Here is an 18,152-nt window from a genome sequence, read left to right on the forward strand (position 1 = left end):
TTTGCGTTAGTTTTCCCCCCAAGGCTTTCATTTACATATTTTTAAAAATTATTTTTTGTTGCTAAAAAACTGTTTGATTTTTTTTTATTAAATGTTTATGTATACTGAATAGACACTAGTTATGGTCATGTAGTTACAGAGCAATGTGCAACTTGTATTTTCTTACAAGTTACCTAGTAATAAGGCTTGCTTATTACTAGGTAGTAATCTATCATTTCTGCTAGCTATTCAGTGTTAAAATAATACATCTAAAAATGAAATAAAACAAGTATGTATAAATTGTTTTTAACATTAAAACTGATAAATTAATGAAAACTTTTTTAAATGTAATTTTATTTTTTCATTTTCCTTAGCCTGACTTAAAATATATTACTGTATTTAATATGCTGGACCTGACAAGCAACCTTGAAGATCTTCCTGTCTATCTTATGGAAACTATATTTAATTGCAAGTATAATTCAGATGCCAACTCATTTAATCAAAATATATCTAAAATGTTTTATATTTTAAGAAAACTAGTTTTGAATTTCTTATTTAAAATTTTATGAAATGTATCTCCTGCTTAATTAGATTTGTTTTTAACATATATTTTATAATTATGTATCAACATTTTTTAAAAAGTTTCCTCTGTTAAATATATAGCACAAAAAGAAGGTGATTCTTATGCTGAATTAAGAAGAGACTTGCAGCTTACCATTGATTGGAATTATCCCAAACTAGCTTTAGCAAAAGTTTTTTATAAAGATGTTCGTTTTAAGGTAATAAGAGAAAAGTATGATTTATTTTGTTAGTTTCTTTCAATTTTTTTTTTCAATTAAAAAATTCTATATTTTAGTTTAAATGTATATCTGTTTTTAATACCAATAGTTAAAGCATGTTACTCAGTGCTTGCAAAAACAGGTTGCTTGTATATTTATGTAAAATAAATGTATAACAGCAGCAGTTAAAATGTAATATTTTTTTCAATTTATTTTTATACACCTGCAATATCAAAAAAAGGTTATTAAATACACCCAAAATTCAATGCAATGGTTAGTCATCACTAGAGATATAAATGATAAAAATTTCTTCTCCATAAGCAAATAATATGTGTGATTTACATGCAAGTCCTTCTGAATTATGTGTGCAACTGAAATTAAAATTGACTTGGAAGCTAGGAAAGGGTGCATATGTATTAGCACAACCATCTTAGCAGAAGTTGCACAGTTGTCAAATTATAGCGAACATTAACAACCATGCGTATAACAATTCTTCATCTTAAACAAACAAAGATGTGTATGTGTGTTTATTGTTCTGTAATACAGTAATTTCATTCCTAATTATCCTAATTAGGGGATTAATTAGTAATTAGCATTAATTAGCTTAAAGTAGAGTATGCCCTAATAATCCCTAGGCAGACTTAATCTGAAAATGTCTCTGTAAAACTACAACTTTTTTACAAGAAAAAGGCAAAATACATAGAAGTTAAACAATAAATTAATTTTTTTAATATCTGAATTTTTATTTTTCTATATTTTAGATGAATAACATTATGTCTATTTCAGCATTTATATAACTTTCAACAACTGTTAATGCAAGCTTCAAAAATCTTTCATGTAACATTCTGATACATAAATAAGTTACTTTTAGTATGGAAAATAATCTTTTGCTGTGTCACCAGGCAAAGTCAATAATATTCTATAAAATCAATAATAAATTGGGGAAGATAAACCGCTTAGTGTAGTTAACTGCAGAATGTTAAAGTTTGAATTTATCTTTGTAACTGTCATTAAAAGCACATATGTTTTGATTTCTTCCCCCAATTGTTAGTTTTCCCATATATCTTCTTCAGTTTCTGACAAATTGTATACCTAACTAAATTACCACTGTACAATTTTAGTAATTCAAAACATCCATTTAAGAATATCTACCCAATATCTAAAAGCATATAAAATATGTTAACTCTGAATTTGTATTCAGGAGTTTGCAGTGATTTGTCTTGATGCTCATACCAGAACTAACATGTATTTTGCCGTTATTGGATTTTAACTACAGATTTAGATTCAAATTTCCCATCTACATGGTCACTAAGTTTTTTAGGTGGAGGGGAGGGGATAGTTTTTAGCATATTGCTGTGATTAGAATCTGATCTTATACTGAGTGACAAAATAAAATTCTTCAAAGATGGAATAAATACGTTATAGAGGCTTATAGAGGCATTAGGATTTTTTGGAAGTGAGGAAGATGAAAAAGATGCAATGCCTTTGCCGGGAATCGAACCATGGACCTCTGGAATATGCGCCCAGTGGGCAGACCACAACACCAAAGGCATGCTAAGAAGTTGGGAGAAATACCTTATAAGTTTAATGATTTACTTAATGCAGAGTGCTTGCAAACTGAAGAATTTAACTCATCTGTCATTAATCAAGATAGTATTACACCTCATTAATTGAGGTTGAGGAAGTAATAAAAAAAACTTAAAAATAACAAGGCTCCTGGCCCAGACTTAATACCGCCAGAATTAATCAAAAACTCGGGACCAGATGGAGTGAAAACTCTTCACCATATTATTTTATCAGTGTGGGACAAGGAGACACTTCCAGAGGAATGGAGACTTAGCACAGTCTGTCTCATACATAAAAAAGGAGATATTCTTGAATGTTATAATTACAGAGGTATTAGTCGACTGTGTATTGCTTATAAAATTTTTCCAAACATTCTGTTTACTAGACTTTGCCCATTTGTGGAAAACATCGTAGATTATCAGTGTGGATTCAGGAGAGGGAGATTCACAATTAACCACAGTTAATATTTAACATTCGACAGGTACTAGAAAAAAACCAAAGAATTTGGAATTGGAACCTACCATCTCTTTGTGGATTTAAAAAATGCCTATGATAGCATAAATAGAAACTTACTCATTGAAGCTATGCTAGAATTTCATATCCCTGACAAGACCTTGTCAGGAATATTAAATTCTTGCCTTATGCTCTATTAATATCCTTGTAAGACTCACTGCTCTTATGCTGAGTAAAACCATGCAGAGAGTTAATGAAAAACAGCTTTTGGAAAAAAGTGTCAAATAAAATATTTGTTTCAAATACTGCAGAAGTTTTTTTCATAATTTTCTTTTTAATATAAAATGCTTTTATATTAAGCATTGTATAGAATGCTTTATATTAAGATATCAAAATTTATTTTATCCCAATCAAAATTTATTTATCTAAGTACCTGAAAATTTATTTTATGCAGGTTGAAAATGATGTATTCGAACAAGTATTATTCAAGAAAGGCAGGGAAGAATTTGTCTCATTATTCCTTGATAATGGATTTGAACTTTATAAGTATCTAAATGCTGCACGAGTTGTCACTCTTTTTGAACATGCACTAAGAGAAGAATTTTTCCATCAGGTTTGCTGGGAAGGAATTTTAGGTTATGGAAAAGTATGTAATAGTTTAAGAGTTGAAATTAAAGAAAAAATTTAAAGATATTCTAAAAATCTGGTAAATATTTCCACTACTGAAGTGATTATGATGATAGTTATAAAAAATTTCACTATATACACAAATGGAATTTTTTACTCGCATTATTGTATATGATTAATTCGATTTCCAAAATGGTATACAGTCAAAAGTAGTTAATCCGGACTTGTCGGGACTTCGGCGATTCCGGATTGTCGATTTTTCTGGATTATAGATCATCAGTTTAAATCTGGCAAGATGACATGCAGAAATTATAAAATTAAAAATATGAAACCGTAATTTATGAAATAAATAACAATTATGATCTAAAGGGTATCAAAATTTACAAAAAAAAAAAAGCTTAATATTTATTTGTTTACTTTATTAAACATTTCTTTCAATGTAAGTTGTTTAAGTTGCTTCATTTTATGTGATAATACTTTCTCTTAAATTCTATAAACTATAAGACATAATTTCTTCTTCAGTTACAAAGTTCCACTGTTGAAGTCCTATAATTGCTGTGTCGAGAATACCGACTAATTTGTCAATCGAAATTTTTTCATTTCCAATAACCTCTGTGTTACTTTCTTCACTATCGGAAGGGAATTATAATGACAAGGAATTTGATTAAAATCATATCAAACACGGAGTACATCGAGATGAAATACTACATTTAGTAAGGAATTATAAGCCAAATAAAATAAAAACATCTGCCCTGAAGATAAGAATAGTGCTGACAGATCAACTTCCAATTCATTACGTGCCGCGGCGTCTCCCCCCCCCCCGGCTGCAGAGCAGCGTGAAATTGATAAACAGATTTTGGAATGGTTAGAGAAACAAAGGATATGACTTTATCCATTTCTTGCAGCAATTCCACTTTTTGTTTAATGGACTTCGAAACATACTTTCGCTTTGTAGATCCTTTACATATTAGTAAATATATATCGGAAATTCTATTTGACATAATCGAAAGTTCAAGCTTACTTTTATAAAATTGCTGTAACAGTCTGCAAAAAATAATAAGCCGGATCCAATTCGAAGATTAAGGAACAACACAATCTGCAACATTAACTGAATTAGATAATTTTAGCTTAGCTTATACTGTCTATTATACATTAAACACACATGCGTAAACGTATTATGCGCATACGCACACGCATATTCACAGCCGTAAAGGTCTTACGCGCATGTGCAGAAAGTTTGTAGCTTTGAGGTCCAGATTATAGATGATTCTGGATTATGGGTGTCCGAATTAACGACTTTTGACTGTATTTTAAATATGAGAAAACTTACATTTTCATTTTCTGGCCTTGAAGCATCTTCAATTTGCAAAGGAAGTCTTGCTTCTGCTGCACTCACAACAAATACCTACATATTAAAAATCAAACTTGTTAGTATATGCATTATGTTTAATGAAAAATATTAATATTTAAAATCAATAAAATATCTGTTTCAGATCTTACATTTAATGACAAAGGGAAATTATTACCTCAAAAAATATATGCAAGGGTTTAAAAAAGAAACTCACACATATGTGTTCAAAATATTTTTCAGATCAATATAAAAATGAGCTTAAAAAAATTGTAAAACAGCATATCCTGTAATTATTTCCACAGTAATACCAGTAAACAGTTTGGTAAAACATATGGAAATAGAATGGATGGCACAAAATATCAATCACTTTACTAGGTACATTCCAATTCTCACATTAACAGATCGAGTTTTGAGAAATGTAAGTGCCTTTAGCAGCACTGTTTGCAACAGAATTTCAGAATTTTTTCAATGCTATCAGAAGCATGTGGAAATTCATGGTGGTTAATAGCTTAAATGAACCCATTTCTTACAAACATGAGAAATTTTAAATCGGTCATCAATGTTTACACGATTTTTAAGGTATTCTGCATTATTAACCAGCTTTTATATAACCATAACCTCCTTTCATTTCTGTAATTATACAGATTAACAAATATACATCTATAGAACAATGAGAAGTTAGCTGCTGCCATGAATGATAATCACAGACTACCCACAGATCTCTATTAGCTAAACCACTAAAAGGCAGGAGATTTTTCTAATGAGGGAAAGGATAATGTTAGAACAACAGTTGTACCACAGCCAGCTTTACAGGAAACAATTTTTCCAGTACAACATATGTACTGTTAATGTTAAAGCAGTCATTAGTTCTCAAGCTTCACCCCTTTCACTATTGCTACATGATCATTACCTTCCATCCTTTCCAAAACTTGAAAAATACACTACTGGCCATTAAAACTGCAACACCATGAAGAAAAAGCAAATACAAAAAAAGATATTTATTGTACTTTAAGTGTATGACATGAAGACAAAATGATTAAATTTGTATGCAGTTTGGGGGTTTACAGGGGTGCAAAATTAGTAGCAACAGCTGCCACTCCTAGCAACTAAAACGGCCCTTACCCGGTTAGGCATGGAGTCGAACTGGGGTTCAATGACACAAACAGGCAACTTATTCCATGCTGCTTCAAGTCTATGCACCACTTAATAAACAGTATTAGTTGAAGAGGAGTGGCAGGCCAGTCTCTCAGCAACCCATACCTGGCTGTTTTCAATGGGTGACAGATCTGGAGACTATGCAGGCCAGGGTAGCAATTGAATACCCTTTATTTTTTGTCATGAATTTTTAAAAAGCTGTTATCTTTTACCCTGTATATTGAGGAAGATCGGAACACAATGTACATATAGTCTGGCATTATCTGGTTGGAAGATGGCATTTGGCAGGCATCAAAGATAGGCCCAACCACTGGACATAAGATTCAGAAATGTAACTAATCTGTATTTAAATTACAATTGATTGATGTGTGTGTCAGGCACCCAATGGCTGCCCAAACCATCACGCCAGGTGCAGGGCCCCCATGCTGATATTGAATGCAAGCACGAGACGTACGGTCTCCTCGGAGCCTCCTGATATGGCCATCAGAATACTGCACGCAGAACCAGGACTCATCTGAAAAGACAACATTTTGCCATTCCTGTATCCAACTTTGTCGTTCGGTCACCATCTCTCTCTATGCTGCATTGTCAAGGGAAGCCAAAGTAATGGTCACCGTGCTGATAGCCCACACTGCTGCAAACGTTGACGCACCTTACGAGCAGACTTTGGGCATGTTGCAAACATGTCCATTTCCTGACTAATAGTCCTTGATGTGGCTGTACAGTTTTGCAGGGCGGACTTCATAATATGTCTGTCATCTCGGGCATTTGTCATGGGAGGGCATTGAGATCCTGCATGCCGTCCAGTACGACCTCCAGCAATCTATTGTTTCCATATTCGCATGACAGTGTTTGAATGTCAATCAGTACGGCGGGTGATATCATGGAACAATAATCCACACTCTTGACAGGCAACAATCCTGCCTCTATCGAATTCTGACACTTGCAGGTAAATATTCAATATATGTTAGTTTTGTTGAACAAAATTAATTTTACATTTTTTTAGAATTTTCTTCAAAAAAATCTTCTGATTTTTACTCTTAGAAAATTCTAGTAGAAAATAAGAGCAAAGAAAATGGAATGGCTGTTTTAAATCATCAATTATGATTAGAATATCTCATTTGGTTATGGCATAAATTAAGATGATGTACAATAAATGTTACAAAAATACAATGTTTGGATATGATCGTAGATTGTTTAATGAACAGCAAACTTGATAGCGAGGCAAATTAAATATTCATTTTTATTTCTAACTAACATTTGGGATCACAGATAATTTGGTATTCTAATTGCACTTATTTCCAGAATATTTACATTTTTGATATTGTTGCGATAAGAAGAAAGCTGCACAGCGGTGTGCTTTTCTTCTCTTCCCTGCATGCCTTTATGGTGTAATGGTAGTATACTCAACTTGCATTCGGGAGGTCCAGGTTCTGGTGAGGGCATTACTCATTTTTCGTGTTTCAAGCATAAAAAATTCTAAAGATTTTACAAATGGCATCTGAACTAAAAGATGGTGGACAATAATTCATCACCACCAGGATTTGGGGATGGGGTCCCCTAATCCCCAGTTGCTCTTTAAAAGAGGAAGTACATAAGATATTTTCTTCCTCTTTTCTGCATGTCAAGTGATGATATTGGACGCATATTCAAGAGTTTCAGGCATTGAGACCTGGCAAGAGCATTGCATATTTTTCACATCTCCTGCTTCAAAATAACCTAATGACTATATATATAATATATGTATGTAATAATAAAATCACAAGAAAAAGCCGGAGCAGTGTCGATGCGTGATTAGACCCATATTGAAGAAGATTTTGATTGCATAGTATGCTAGTAATGCTAACTTGGTAATATCTAAAGAACTTGGCAGTCGAGGCAGTTTTAATTCCATTTTTATTTGCAACTGATATTTGTAGCCAGAATCACTTGGCACTCTAGTCGTGCCTTTCCACAGAAGATTTTCATTTTTGATATTGTTGAGATAGAAAGCAAGCCAGCGATATTACATCTTAGCACAGTAGAGAGCAAAAGCTAAAGTGCGTCATTATGAAAGATGGAAGCACGCGAAGAGAAAAGTTTTGGTTTATAATTCGGTGATTGGTCGCCAAGAGGCATCTGGAATAAATGGTTACGTAAGATCGCATGATTAATTTGAATGATGCAATGCAGATAAGTTATTACGATTTTAGAATAGAGAGGAAGAATTAATGTTTATAGTTATATTGTAATTCTGATTCATACATTTTTATCTTACATATATATAATTGTAATATAATATCTCTATAACATGAAAAGCCACTACCTAACTACACCTCTGCAAAATACTGTGCAGTTTTTCTAAGTAAATGGTATACAGTTTTTTAGGGTAACAGGCTCCGGTTAGTCTTTAAATATGACACAAAAAATCTAGTTAGAAAATTGAAGACTAAGGACCAGATTCAGAAATGTGTCAGTGGAAAAATCAGACATACAGACAAATCTAGAATTAGTTAAAAAGATATTATTGATTTTACATATTTATATAATTGTTTTAAAAACATATAGTTTTCAAACAATGAAAAAAAGTTGATATATATTATATCTAAATAGACATATTTATTAATAAATAAAAAAACCCATTTCTTACAAACATGAGAAATTTTAAATCGGTCATCAATGTTTACACGATTTTTAAGGTATTCTGCATTATTAACCAGCTTTTATATAACCATAACCTCCTTTCATTTCTGTAATTATACAGATTAACAAATATACATCTATAGAACAATGAGAAGTTAGCTGCTGCCATGAATGATAATCACAGACTACCCACAGATCTCTATTAGCTAAACCACTAAAAGGCAGGAGATTTTTCTAATGAGGGAAAGGATAATGTTAGAACAACAGTTGTACCACAGCCAGCTTTACAGGAAACAATTTTTCCAGTACAACATATGTACTGTTAATGTTAAAGCAGTCATTAGTTCTCAAGCTTCACCCCTTTCACTATTGCTACATGATCATTACCTTCCATCCTTTCCAAAACTTGAAAAATACACTACTGGCCATTAAAACTGCAACACCATGAAGAAAAAGCAAATACAAAAAAAGATATTTATTGTACTTTAAGTGTATGACATGAAGACAAAATGATTAAATTTGTATGCAGTTTGGGGGTTTACAGGGGTGCAAAATTAGTAGCAACAGCTGCCACTCCTAGCAACTAAAACGGCCCTTACCCGGTTAGGCATGGAGTCGAACTGGGGTTCAATGACACAAACAGGCAACTTATTCCATGCTGCTTCAAGTCTATGCACCACTTAATAAACAGTATTAGTTGAAGAGGAGTGGCAGGCCAGTCTCTCAGCAACCCATACCTGGCTGTTTTCAATGGGTGACAGATCTGGAGACTATGCAGGCCAGGGTAGCAATTGAATACCCTTTATTTTTTGTCATGAATTTTTAAAAAGCTGTTATCTTTTACCCTGTATATTGAGGAAGATCGGAACACAATGTACATATAGTCTGGCATTATCTGGTTGGAAGATGGCATTTGGCAGGCATCAAAGATAGGCCCAACCACTGGACATAAGATTCAGAAATGTAACTAATCTGTATTTAAATTACAATTGATTGATGTGTGTGTCAGGCACCCAATGGCTGCCCAAACCATCACGCCAGGTGCAGGGCCCCCATGCTGATATTGAATGCAAGCACGAGACGTACGGTCTCCTCGGAGCCTCCTGATATGGCCATCAGAATACTGCACGCAGAACCAGGACTCATCTGAAAAGACAACATTTTGCCATTCCTGTATCCAACTTTGTCGTTCGGTCACCATCTCTCTCTATGCTGCATTGTCAAGGGAAGCCAAAGTAATGGTCACCGTGCTGATAGCCCACACTGCTGCAAACGTTGACGCACCTTACGAGCAGACTTTGGGCATGTTGCAAACATGTCCATTTCCTGACTAATAGTCCTTGATGTGGCTGTACAGTTTTGCAGGGCGGACTTCATAATATGTCTGTCATCTCGGGCATTTGTCATGGGAGGGCATTGAGATCCTGCATGCCGTCCAGTACGACCTCCAGCAATCTATTGTTTCCATATTCGCATGACAGTGTTTGAATGTCAATCAGTACGGCGGGTGATATCATGGAACAATAATCCACACTCTTGACAGGCAACAATCCTGCCTCTATCGAATTCTGACACTTGCAGGTAAATATTCAATATATGTTAGTTTTGTTGAACAAAATTAATTTTACATTTTTTTAGAATTTTCTTCAAAAAAATCTTCTGATTTTTACTCTTAGAAAATTCTAGTAGAAAATAAGAGCAAAGAAAATGGAATGGCTGTTTTAAATCATCAATTATGATTAGAATATCTCATTTGGTTATGGCATAAATTAAGATGATGTACAATAAATGTTACAAAAATACAATGTGTGGATATGATCGTAGATTGTTTAATGAACAGCAAACTTGATAGCGAGGCAAATTAAATATTCATTTTTATTTCTAACTAACATTTGGGATCACAGATAATTTGGTATTCTAATTGCACTTATTTCCAGAATATTTACATTTTTGATATTGTTGCGATAAGAAGAAAGCTGCACAGCGGTGTCTTAGCAGCAGCAGAGGTAGAAGTAGAGCATATGGTTATCCAACATGCTAGCTTTGTAAGAGAAAGGTTTTGGTTCTGGAAATTTTGAGTCCAAGTTCTGAATTAGCTGTGCAATCATTATGTAAAAGTCATATGATAGGGATTAATGCAGAAATGACACAGTCCTGAAACATTATTACTGTTTTTAGAACAGAGAGGTGAAATACCCAAATTAAAATGAGGAATTAGAGGCTGTTGCTAATTTAAGTTATAATGTTGATTTACATAGCTTTAATATTACATGCATTGTATTATAAGAATAAACACAAAAAATAATTATAAAAAATATGTAATTATAATATAAGAATAATATACACTGAGGAGTTGATATGATAAATTTCATTATGAGTAAACAATAGCACACAAATGTATTTGTATAAATAATACATATTGTCAATGTATTCTAACTCTCCAAAATTGGAATGCAGCATATTTAAGCAAATTTAATTAAATCTAAATTGAAAATAATGAAAGATTAATAAATCTTTTTTTTCCCCCAAAACTTTTATTCATATTTTTAGTTTAATTTTTATTCTCAAGTTATTTATGTTCAGTTATTTGTATTATGATTATGCTGTATACTATAAAGAAATATATAATGGATCAATGAAGAAAATCATTCATTTTAAATGGATCAGTGCAAGAAAAATGTTTGGAATCCCTACTCTAGAGCTTTGATCAAGCAGATTTACGACAATTAAGTTTGCACATATCCTATTTTAAATCTGAGACAGCATGAGCTGTAATATAAGGCTCATATACCATGTCTGTTTTCTAAATGGATTTTATGAGCAAGTGGAACTTATTATCCCATGCATATTCTGTATTTCACATTCCTTGATTACAGTCAAGTTTTATGAAGTAAAGGTAATGCCTTGATATATATAGTGTAAGAACTTATAAAGTCATGTTTAGATTAAGAAGCATTGAAAGGTAGTTCTGTTCTGAAAGATAGTTCTGAAGTTACTAAAATATGTAAATTTAAAAATATATACATATATATAGGAATAGAATTAAAGATTCTAAAGTTAAAAGTAAATTGGAGTCAAAGCAAGGTTATTCCTCAACAATATTAATATTATCAATCGTGTATAAGAGGTTTAACACAAAATACAAACATATCAATATTAAATTAAGAATTCATAGCAGTACAAACTCTAAAAATAAAAATGAAAATTCTAAAGGGGGAAAAATATATTAGAAAATAAAAATATAAAAAATATTAATTAATCTCCTTTTACTGAAATTCCAGTTCAGAACTCATCAGGGGAAAATGAATTAAAGCTTCACAAAAGTCAATTAATATGTTTCAAAAACATGTTTTTTCTCTTGGTTCATTTGAGTTCAAAAACCAAAAAAAAAGAATCTAATTACATTTTCATTAAAGAACTAAAATTCATATAAAACCGAAAACTCGACTCTCAAATTTACCAGGATTTTCCTTACATCCCTTCGAAATACTTGGTAAAATGAATAAAACATAACATTATGCTTAATTGGCTACTCGAAAAACCACAAAACTTCAAATTATGTAAAAAGACCATTAAAAAAATCAAATTGGTAAAATCGTTATATGCAAATCTAAAGCTCAGATTTGATTTTATTATTTAAAGAATCGTGAAACTTTTTTTGTTTGTTTGTTTTCATGGCATTAAAACTTTAGCATAATCAGGGGCAACCCAATTTTTGATTGTTGTTTAAATGACAGCTTGGTTTAAAGTATATTTGTTTTATTCTTTATGTTTATTTGCTTTTGAATTTCGGATTTGCATATAAGGATTTTAGCCCAATTTGATTTTTCAATGGTCTTTTTACATAATGTAAAGTTTTGTGGTTTTTTTAGTAGTCAATTTAGCACAATGTTATGCTTTTATTCATTTTACTAAGTGTTTCATAGGTGTGTAATGAAAATTCTGGCACATTTGAGATTCGAGTTTTTGGTTTTATATGAATTTTAGAGTCTTTAATGAAAATTTAATAGATTATTTTTTCGGTTTTTGATCTCTGATGAACCAGGAGAATGTAACATGTTTTTGCAACATGTTAATCGACTTTTATGAAGCTTTAATTCATTTTCCCCTAATGAGTTCTGAGTTGGAGTTTCAGTAAAAACAGATTAATTACTATTTTTAGTCCAAAGGGGCAATTTGCCCGGAAGGACTATTAATTTCGTTTTGGCATTTTGTGTTGAAAACTTTTAAAGGCTGTATCACTCTTCAAATCATTGTCACCATATATTATTGCCCTGTCTTATATTTAAAGAAATTAAATAATGAAGAATCTGTATAAATGTATGTATGTTTCTTGCACTGTGATCAAACAACAGGACCTAGAGCCATCCAAATTTGAATAATGTAATCTTTCATAGAATAAGGGCATGTGGAAACCCTAATTTGAATTTAAAATTTGTTGTATTATCGATTTCATATTTTGTAACACTTCAACCAATTTTTGATTAACAAACTAAACGATTTCAAAGCGAGCCATGGCAACAGTGTACGAATAAAACATTTTTATCTCCTGCGTGAAAGACTCTGTATCGGAAATTCTAAAGATATGCTCATTTTAAAATTAATTTGCGATATTGCTGTTGAACTGAATTTTTTAGTTTGAGTACATGGAACATGATATTTAATAAATAAAGGTAAAACACAAAACATTAAAAAAACACCCATTTGAACTTAATTTAAAATCTGAAACCTTTCACATTTTTATATTTTTATTTTCTATTATATTTTTCCCCTGTGTCATTTTCATTTTTATTTTTACAGTTTGTACTACTATGAATTCTTATTTTAATTTTGATATGCTGGAAGCACATTTGCATCAAAGTTATGGAATGTCTGTTATCTAGATGCTCCATTGCAATGCACTTTAGCTTCAAATAGTCAGTCATTATCTGCCAAAACTCAGTCATTTTCATATTCTATCCTAAGGTATGGGCATATGCAGTTTTGTCCTATTTTAGTAAAGCCTTGAAGTGTCACTTATTTCATAGAGTTTTGCCTTTGAAATATGCATTTTAATTATTAAAATTCCCAAAATATAAGCATTAATTTTTTCTGTTTTATTCTACGTTTAAAAAAGAAAAGAACACTCTTTTCTTTTATTTTGTTGAAATCTCATCTGTGTATTTATAGAAAAAAGAGAATACTCATATTAAATGAAAATATTCAGTAAAATCTTAAAGCTTCATGATTTTAGCACCTGAGTTAATTTGCATAATCAAAAACTTATATAATAAGAATTACCATGTTATTTGTTTGAAAAAGCAATAATTTGCTTTACTTTTTTTTAAGTCAACCAAATTATTTTCACCTGGTTTCCTGGCTTCAGAATTCTGATCTGGTCATTTTGAGTTAATGTCTAAAAATGTGCCAAGTTTCAAATTAGTCCAAAAAAAGAAAAGAAAAGAGTCTTAGATTGGCATAGATTTTGTGTACCAATTTGAAGACTTTTTCATCTACTTAGAGAGCAATGGCAAATTTAAAAAAAAAAAAAATTCCGACAAAAATTATGTGTGTTGTAAAAACATAAACTTTAATTGATTATTCAAGTAAGAAATATTTCATTCAGGCACAATAATTAAATTTTCTTTAAATGTTATTTTGTATTCTTTTTTGTTAATCAAATGCTAAACTTATGTTTACTGTGCCCTTAAAACAGTTTTTTTTTTCCCTTTTCTAGATGATGCGGCTTGATGAATATTTTATTGACTCAGATTTAAATTGGATTGTTGAGAGTTTAGTTGGAATTCCTATATACATCAGTTCTCAAGAACTGAATGAATGCTCAATGGATATTTTTAAACTGGGCTGTTCAAAACGTATTTCTTGCGATGTAGCAAGACGCAAAGCTATCACTGTACTGATCATCTGGGCCTTAGTTTCAAACCGTGGAAAGCTGGCAATAGTTTTATGGCGTCATGTTGACCAACCTATAATGGTGGCCCTTGCTTCATCCTTGATTTTAGATAAAATACAAACTTATGTTATTGAAGGGAAGATGAAGGAAGGAATCATAGATTTAAGTCGGTAAGTACACTTGCTAGTGAAAAATTACATACTTTGATTAAAAAAAACTTTTAATTTGCTGCTGAAATATTTGTTATTTAGTGTAGAAAAGTTTCACTATTAGCAGAACTCAAAATGTGTTCAGTAACTAGAACCACACCTTATATCAATAATGTGGCTGTCTCTTTTCTGTAAGCATTGTATGCAGGGTGTTTCAGTACAGTGGTTACAAACTTTCAGGAGAGGTAGAGTACACTTAGATGATGGAAAATCACATAGCAGTGCATGCTTGGAAACGCTTTCCTGGTGCGATAATGAAAACACAAGAAAAGATGGACACTAACAGGATGAGAAAACATACTTATTATGCTTAGTATGGGAGAAAACAAGAAATAAGAACAGAAACAGACAATGATCATCATCAAAGAAGGTGTTCAAAATTACGACCTCGGACCATGATGTAGACCTCACATCTCCAATGAATGGCAGATTTTATGTTTGGGAAAATACCGACTGTCCCAAACTTCCCTAGCAGCTGCTGTAATGCATGCAACAAGTTCCTCAGCACTAATGGAGGTTTCGTACATCAGTGTCTTCACGTACCCCCACCGGAAGCAGTCAACATGAGTAAGGTCTGGTTATCTTGCTGGCCAATGGACCGGACCATGCCGATCCAGTATTGAAGTTATGTTGCATTCAGGTGGAGACACACATTCCTGTTCAAAGTAATAACTGTACTAAGCATAACAAACTTGTTTTCTTACCTGTTCATGTCCTTCCTTTCTTGCGCTTTGTGTCGTCACTATCACGCCAGGAAAACATTTCTGACCATGTATTGCTGTGTGATTTTCTTGTGCTTTGTGTCATCACTGTCACGCCAGGAAAGCATTTCCGACCATGTATTGTGTGATTTTTCCATTGGCTAGGTTTACTCTATCTCTCCTGAAAGTTTGTAACTGCTGTGCTAAAACACCCTATATATTTAGTGTAATGGATGTAAAGGAACTCTATTACTTTTCTTTCTTTCATTTTTTTAATTTATTTTATTCTAACAAGAAATAAGTAATTAATTTTTTTCTTTCTTACAAAATTCTATAAAACGAAGACATCTTTATAAGATTAAAAAAAAATTATTTATCTTTTCTTTTAGCCTAAACTTACAACTCATTTTTATTTAAACTAAAACATAATGATGAATTTAATTATTTTAAAATGGATTCCGATTTGATTTTTTTCCCCTTTGCATGGAAATTCTTAATTTTTTAGCATTTTAAAGGAAACCTTTAAAGGTGTTCATTATTTTCAGTGTGCAATTTTACGTCACACATAGATTTCATGGCAAAACAGAAATTTTTACCACACCAAGAAATATTTGTTGCAAGGTTTATATGGAAGCAATTTAGTTATTTTCTATAATGAAGAAGTTCACAAGTCTCCACATGGTGTTAATTTACAATGAAATAAAATTACAGTATTCATCTTTCTAACATTTTACTTTTGAACAGCTAACATTTTACTTTTTAAAAAGCTGTTATCTTTTACCCTGTATATTGAGGAAGATCGGAACACAATGTACATATAGTCTGGCATTATCTGGTTGGAAGATGGCATTTGGCAGGCATCAAAGATAGGCCCAACCACTGGACATAAGATTCAGAAATGTAACTAATCTGTATTTAAATTACAATTGATTGATGTGTGTGTCAGGCACCCAATGGCTGCCCAAACCATCACGCCAGGTGCAGGGCCCCCATGCTGATATTGAATGCAAGCACGAGACGTACGGTCTCCTCGGAGCCTCCTGATATGGCCATCAGAATACTGCACGCAGAACCAGGACTCATCTGAAAAGACAACATTTTGCCATTCCTGTATCCAACTTTGTCGTTCGGTCACCATCTCTCTCTATGCTGCATTGTCAAGGGAAGCCAAAGTAATGGTCACCGTGCTGATAGCCCACACTGCTGCAAACGTTGACGCACCTTACGAGCAGACTTTGGGCATGTTGCAAACATGTCCATTTCCTGACTAATAGTCCTTGATGTGGCTGTACAGTTTTGCAGGGCGGACTTCATAATATGTCTGTCATCTCGGGCATTTGTCATGGGAGGGCATTGAGATCCTGCATGCCGTCCAGTACGACCTCCAGCAATCTATTGTTTCCATATTCGCATGACAGTGTTTGAATGTCAATCAGTACGGCGGGTGATATCATGGAACAATAATCCACACTCTTGACAGGCAACAATCCTGCCTCTATCGAATTCTGACACTTGCAGGTAAATATTCAATATATGTTAGTTTTGTTGAACAAAATTAATTTTACATTTTTTTAGAATTTTCTTCAAAAAAATCTTCTGATTTTTACTCTTAGAAAATTCTAGTAGAAAATAAGAGCAAAGAAAATGGAATGGCTGTTTTAAATCATCAATTATGATTAGAATATCTCATTTGGTTATGGCATAAATTAAGATGATGTACAATAAATGTTACAAAAATACAATGTTTGGATATGATCGTAGATTGTTTAATGAACAGCAAACTTGATAGCGAGGCAAATTAAATATTCATTTTTATTTCTAACTAACATTTGGGATCACAGATAATTTGGTATTCTAATTGCACTTATTTCCAGAATATTTACATTTTTGATATTGTTGCGATAAGAAGAAAGCTGCACAGCGGTGTGCTTTTCTTCTCTTCCCTGCATGCCTTTATGGTGTAATGGTAGTATACTCAACTTGCATTCGGGAGGTCCAGGTTCTGGTGAGGGCATTACTCATTTTTCGTGTTTCAAGCATAAAAAATTCTAAAGATTTTACAAATGGCATCTGAACTAAAAGATGGTGGACAATAATTCATCACCACCAGGATTTGGGGATGGGGTCCCCTAATCCCCAGTTGCTCTTTAAAAGAGGAAGTACATAAGATATTTTCTTCCTCTTTTCTGCATGTCAAGTGATGATATTGGACGCATATTCAAGAGTTTCAGGCATTGAGACCTGGCAAGAGCATTGCATATTTTTCACATCTCCTGCTTCAAAATAACCTAATGACTATATATATAATATATGTATGTAATAATAAAATCACAAGAAAAAGCCGGAGCAGTGTCGATGCGTGATTAGACCCATATTGAAGAAGATTTTGATTGCATAGTATGCTAGTAATGCTAACTTGGTAATATCTAAAGAACTTGGCAGTCGAGGCAGTTTTAATTCCATTTTTATTTGCAACTGATATTTGTAGCCAGAATCACTTGGCACTCTAGTCGTGCCTTTCCACAGAAGATTTTCATTTTTGATATTGTTGAGATAGAAAGCAAGCCAGCGATATTACATCTTAGCACAGTAGAGAGCAAAAGCTAAAGTGCGTCATTATGAAAGATGGAAGCACGCGAAGAGAAAAGTTTTGGTTTATAATTCGGTGATTGGTCGCCAAGAGGCATCTGGAATAAATGGTTACGTAAGATCGCATGATTAATTTGAATGATGCAATGCAGATAAGTTATTACGATTTTAGAATAGAGAGGAAGAATTAATGTTTATAGTTATATTGTAATTCTGATTCATACATTT

At 32.5% G+C, this 18,152-nt stretch overlaps 1 protein-coding gene across 4 annotated transcripts in view; it reads left to right on the top strand.

Annotated features, from left to right (window-relative positions):
* The window catches only part of LOC118192464 (transient receptor potential cation channel subfamily M member 2-like), a 137,403-nt gene that overhangs the window by 25,549 nt on the left and 93,702 nt on the right, over positions 1-18,152 (top strand). For all 4 annotated transcript variants that reach the window (XM_085827073.1, XM_085827072.1, XM_085827071.1 and 1 more), the window contains exons 7-10: positions 354-447; positions 643-758; positions 3,232-3,423; positions 14,249-14,595. In XM_085827073.1, the coding sequence (XP_085683199.1) occupies positions 354-447; positions 643-758; positions 3,232-3,423; positions 14,249-14,595 (749 nt within the window). The remainder of the gene's footprint in view (positions 1-353; positions 448-642; positions 759-3,231; positions 3,424-14,248; positions 14,596-18,152) is intronic.

The sequence above is a fragment of the Stegodyphus dumicola genome, chromosome 11 (genome assembly GCF_044657685.1).
Source record: "Stegodyphus dumicola isolate Sdum_Otavi_A_Nest chromosome 11, ASM4465768v1".
Classification (NCBI taxonomy): Eukaryota; Metazoa; Arthropoda; class Arachnida; order Araneae; family Eresidae; genus Stegodyphus; species Stegodyphus dumicola.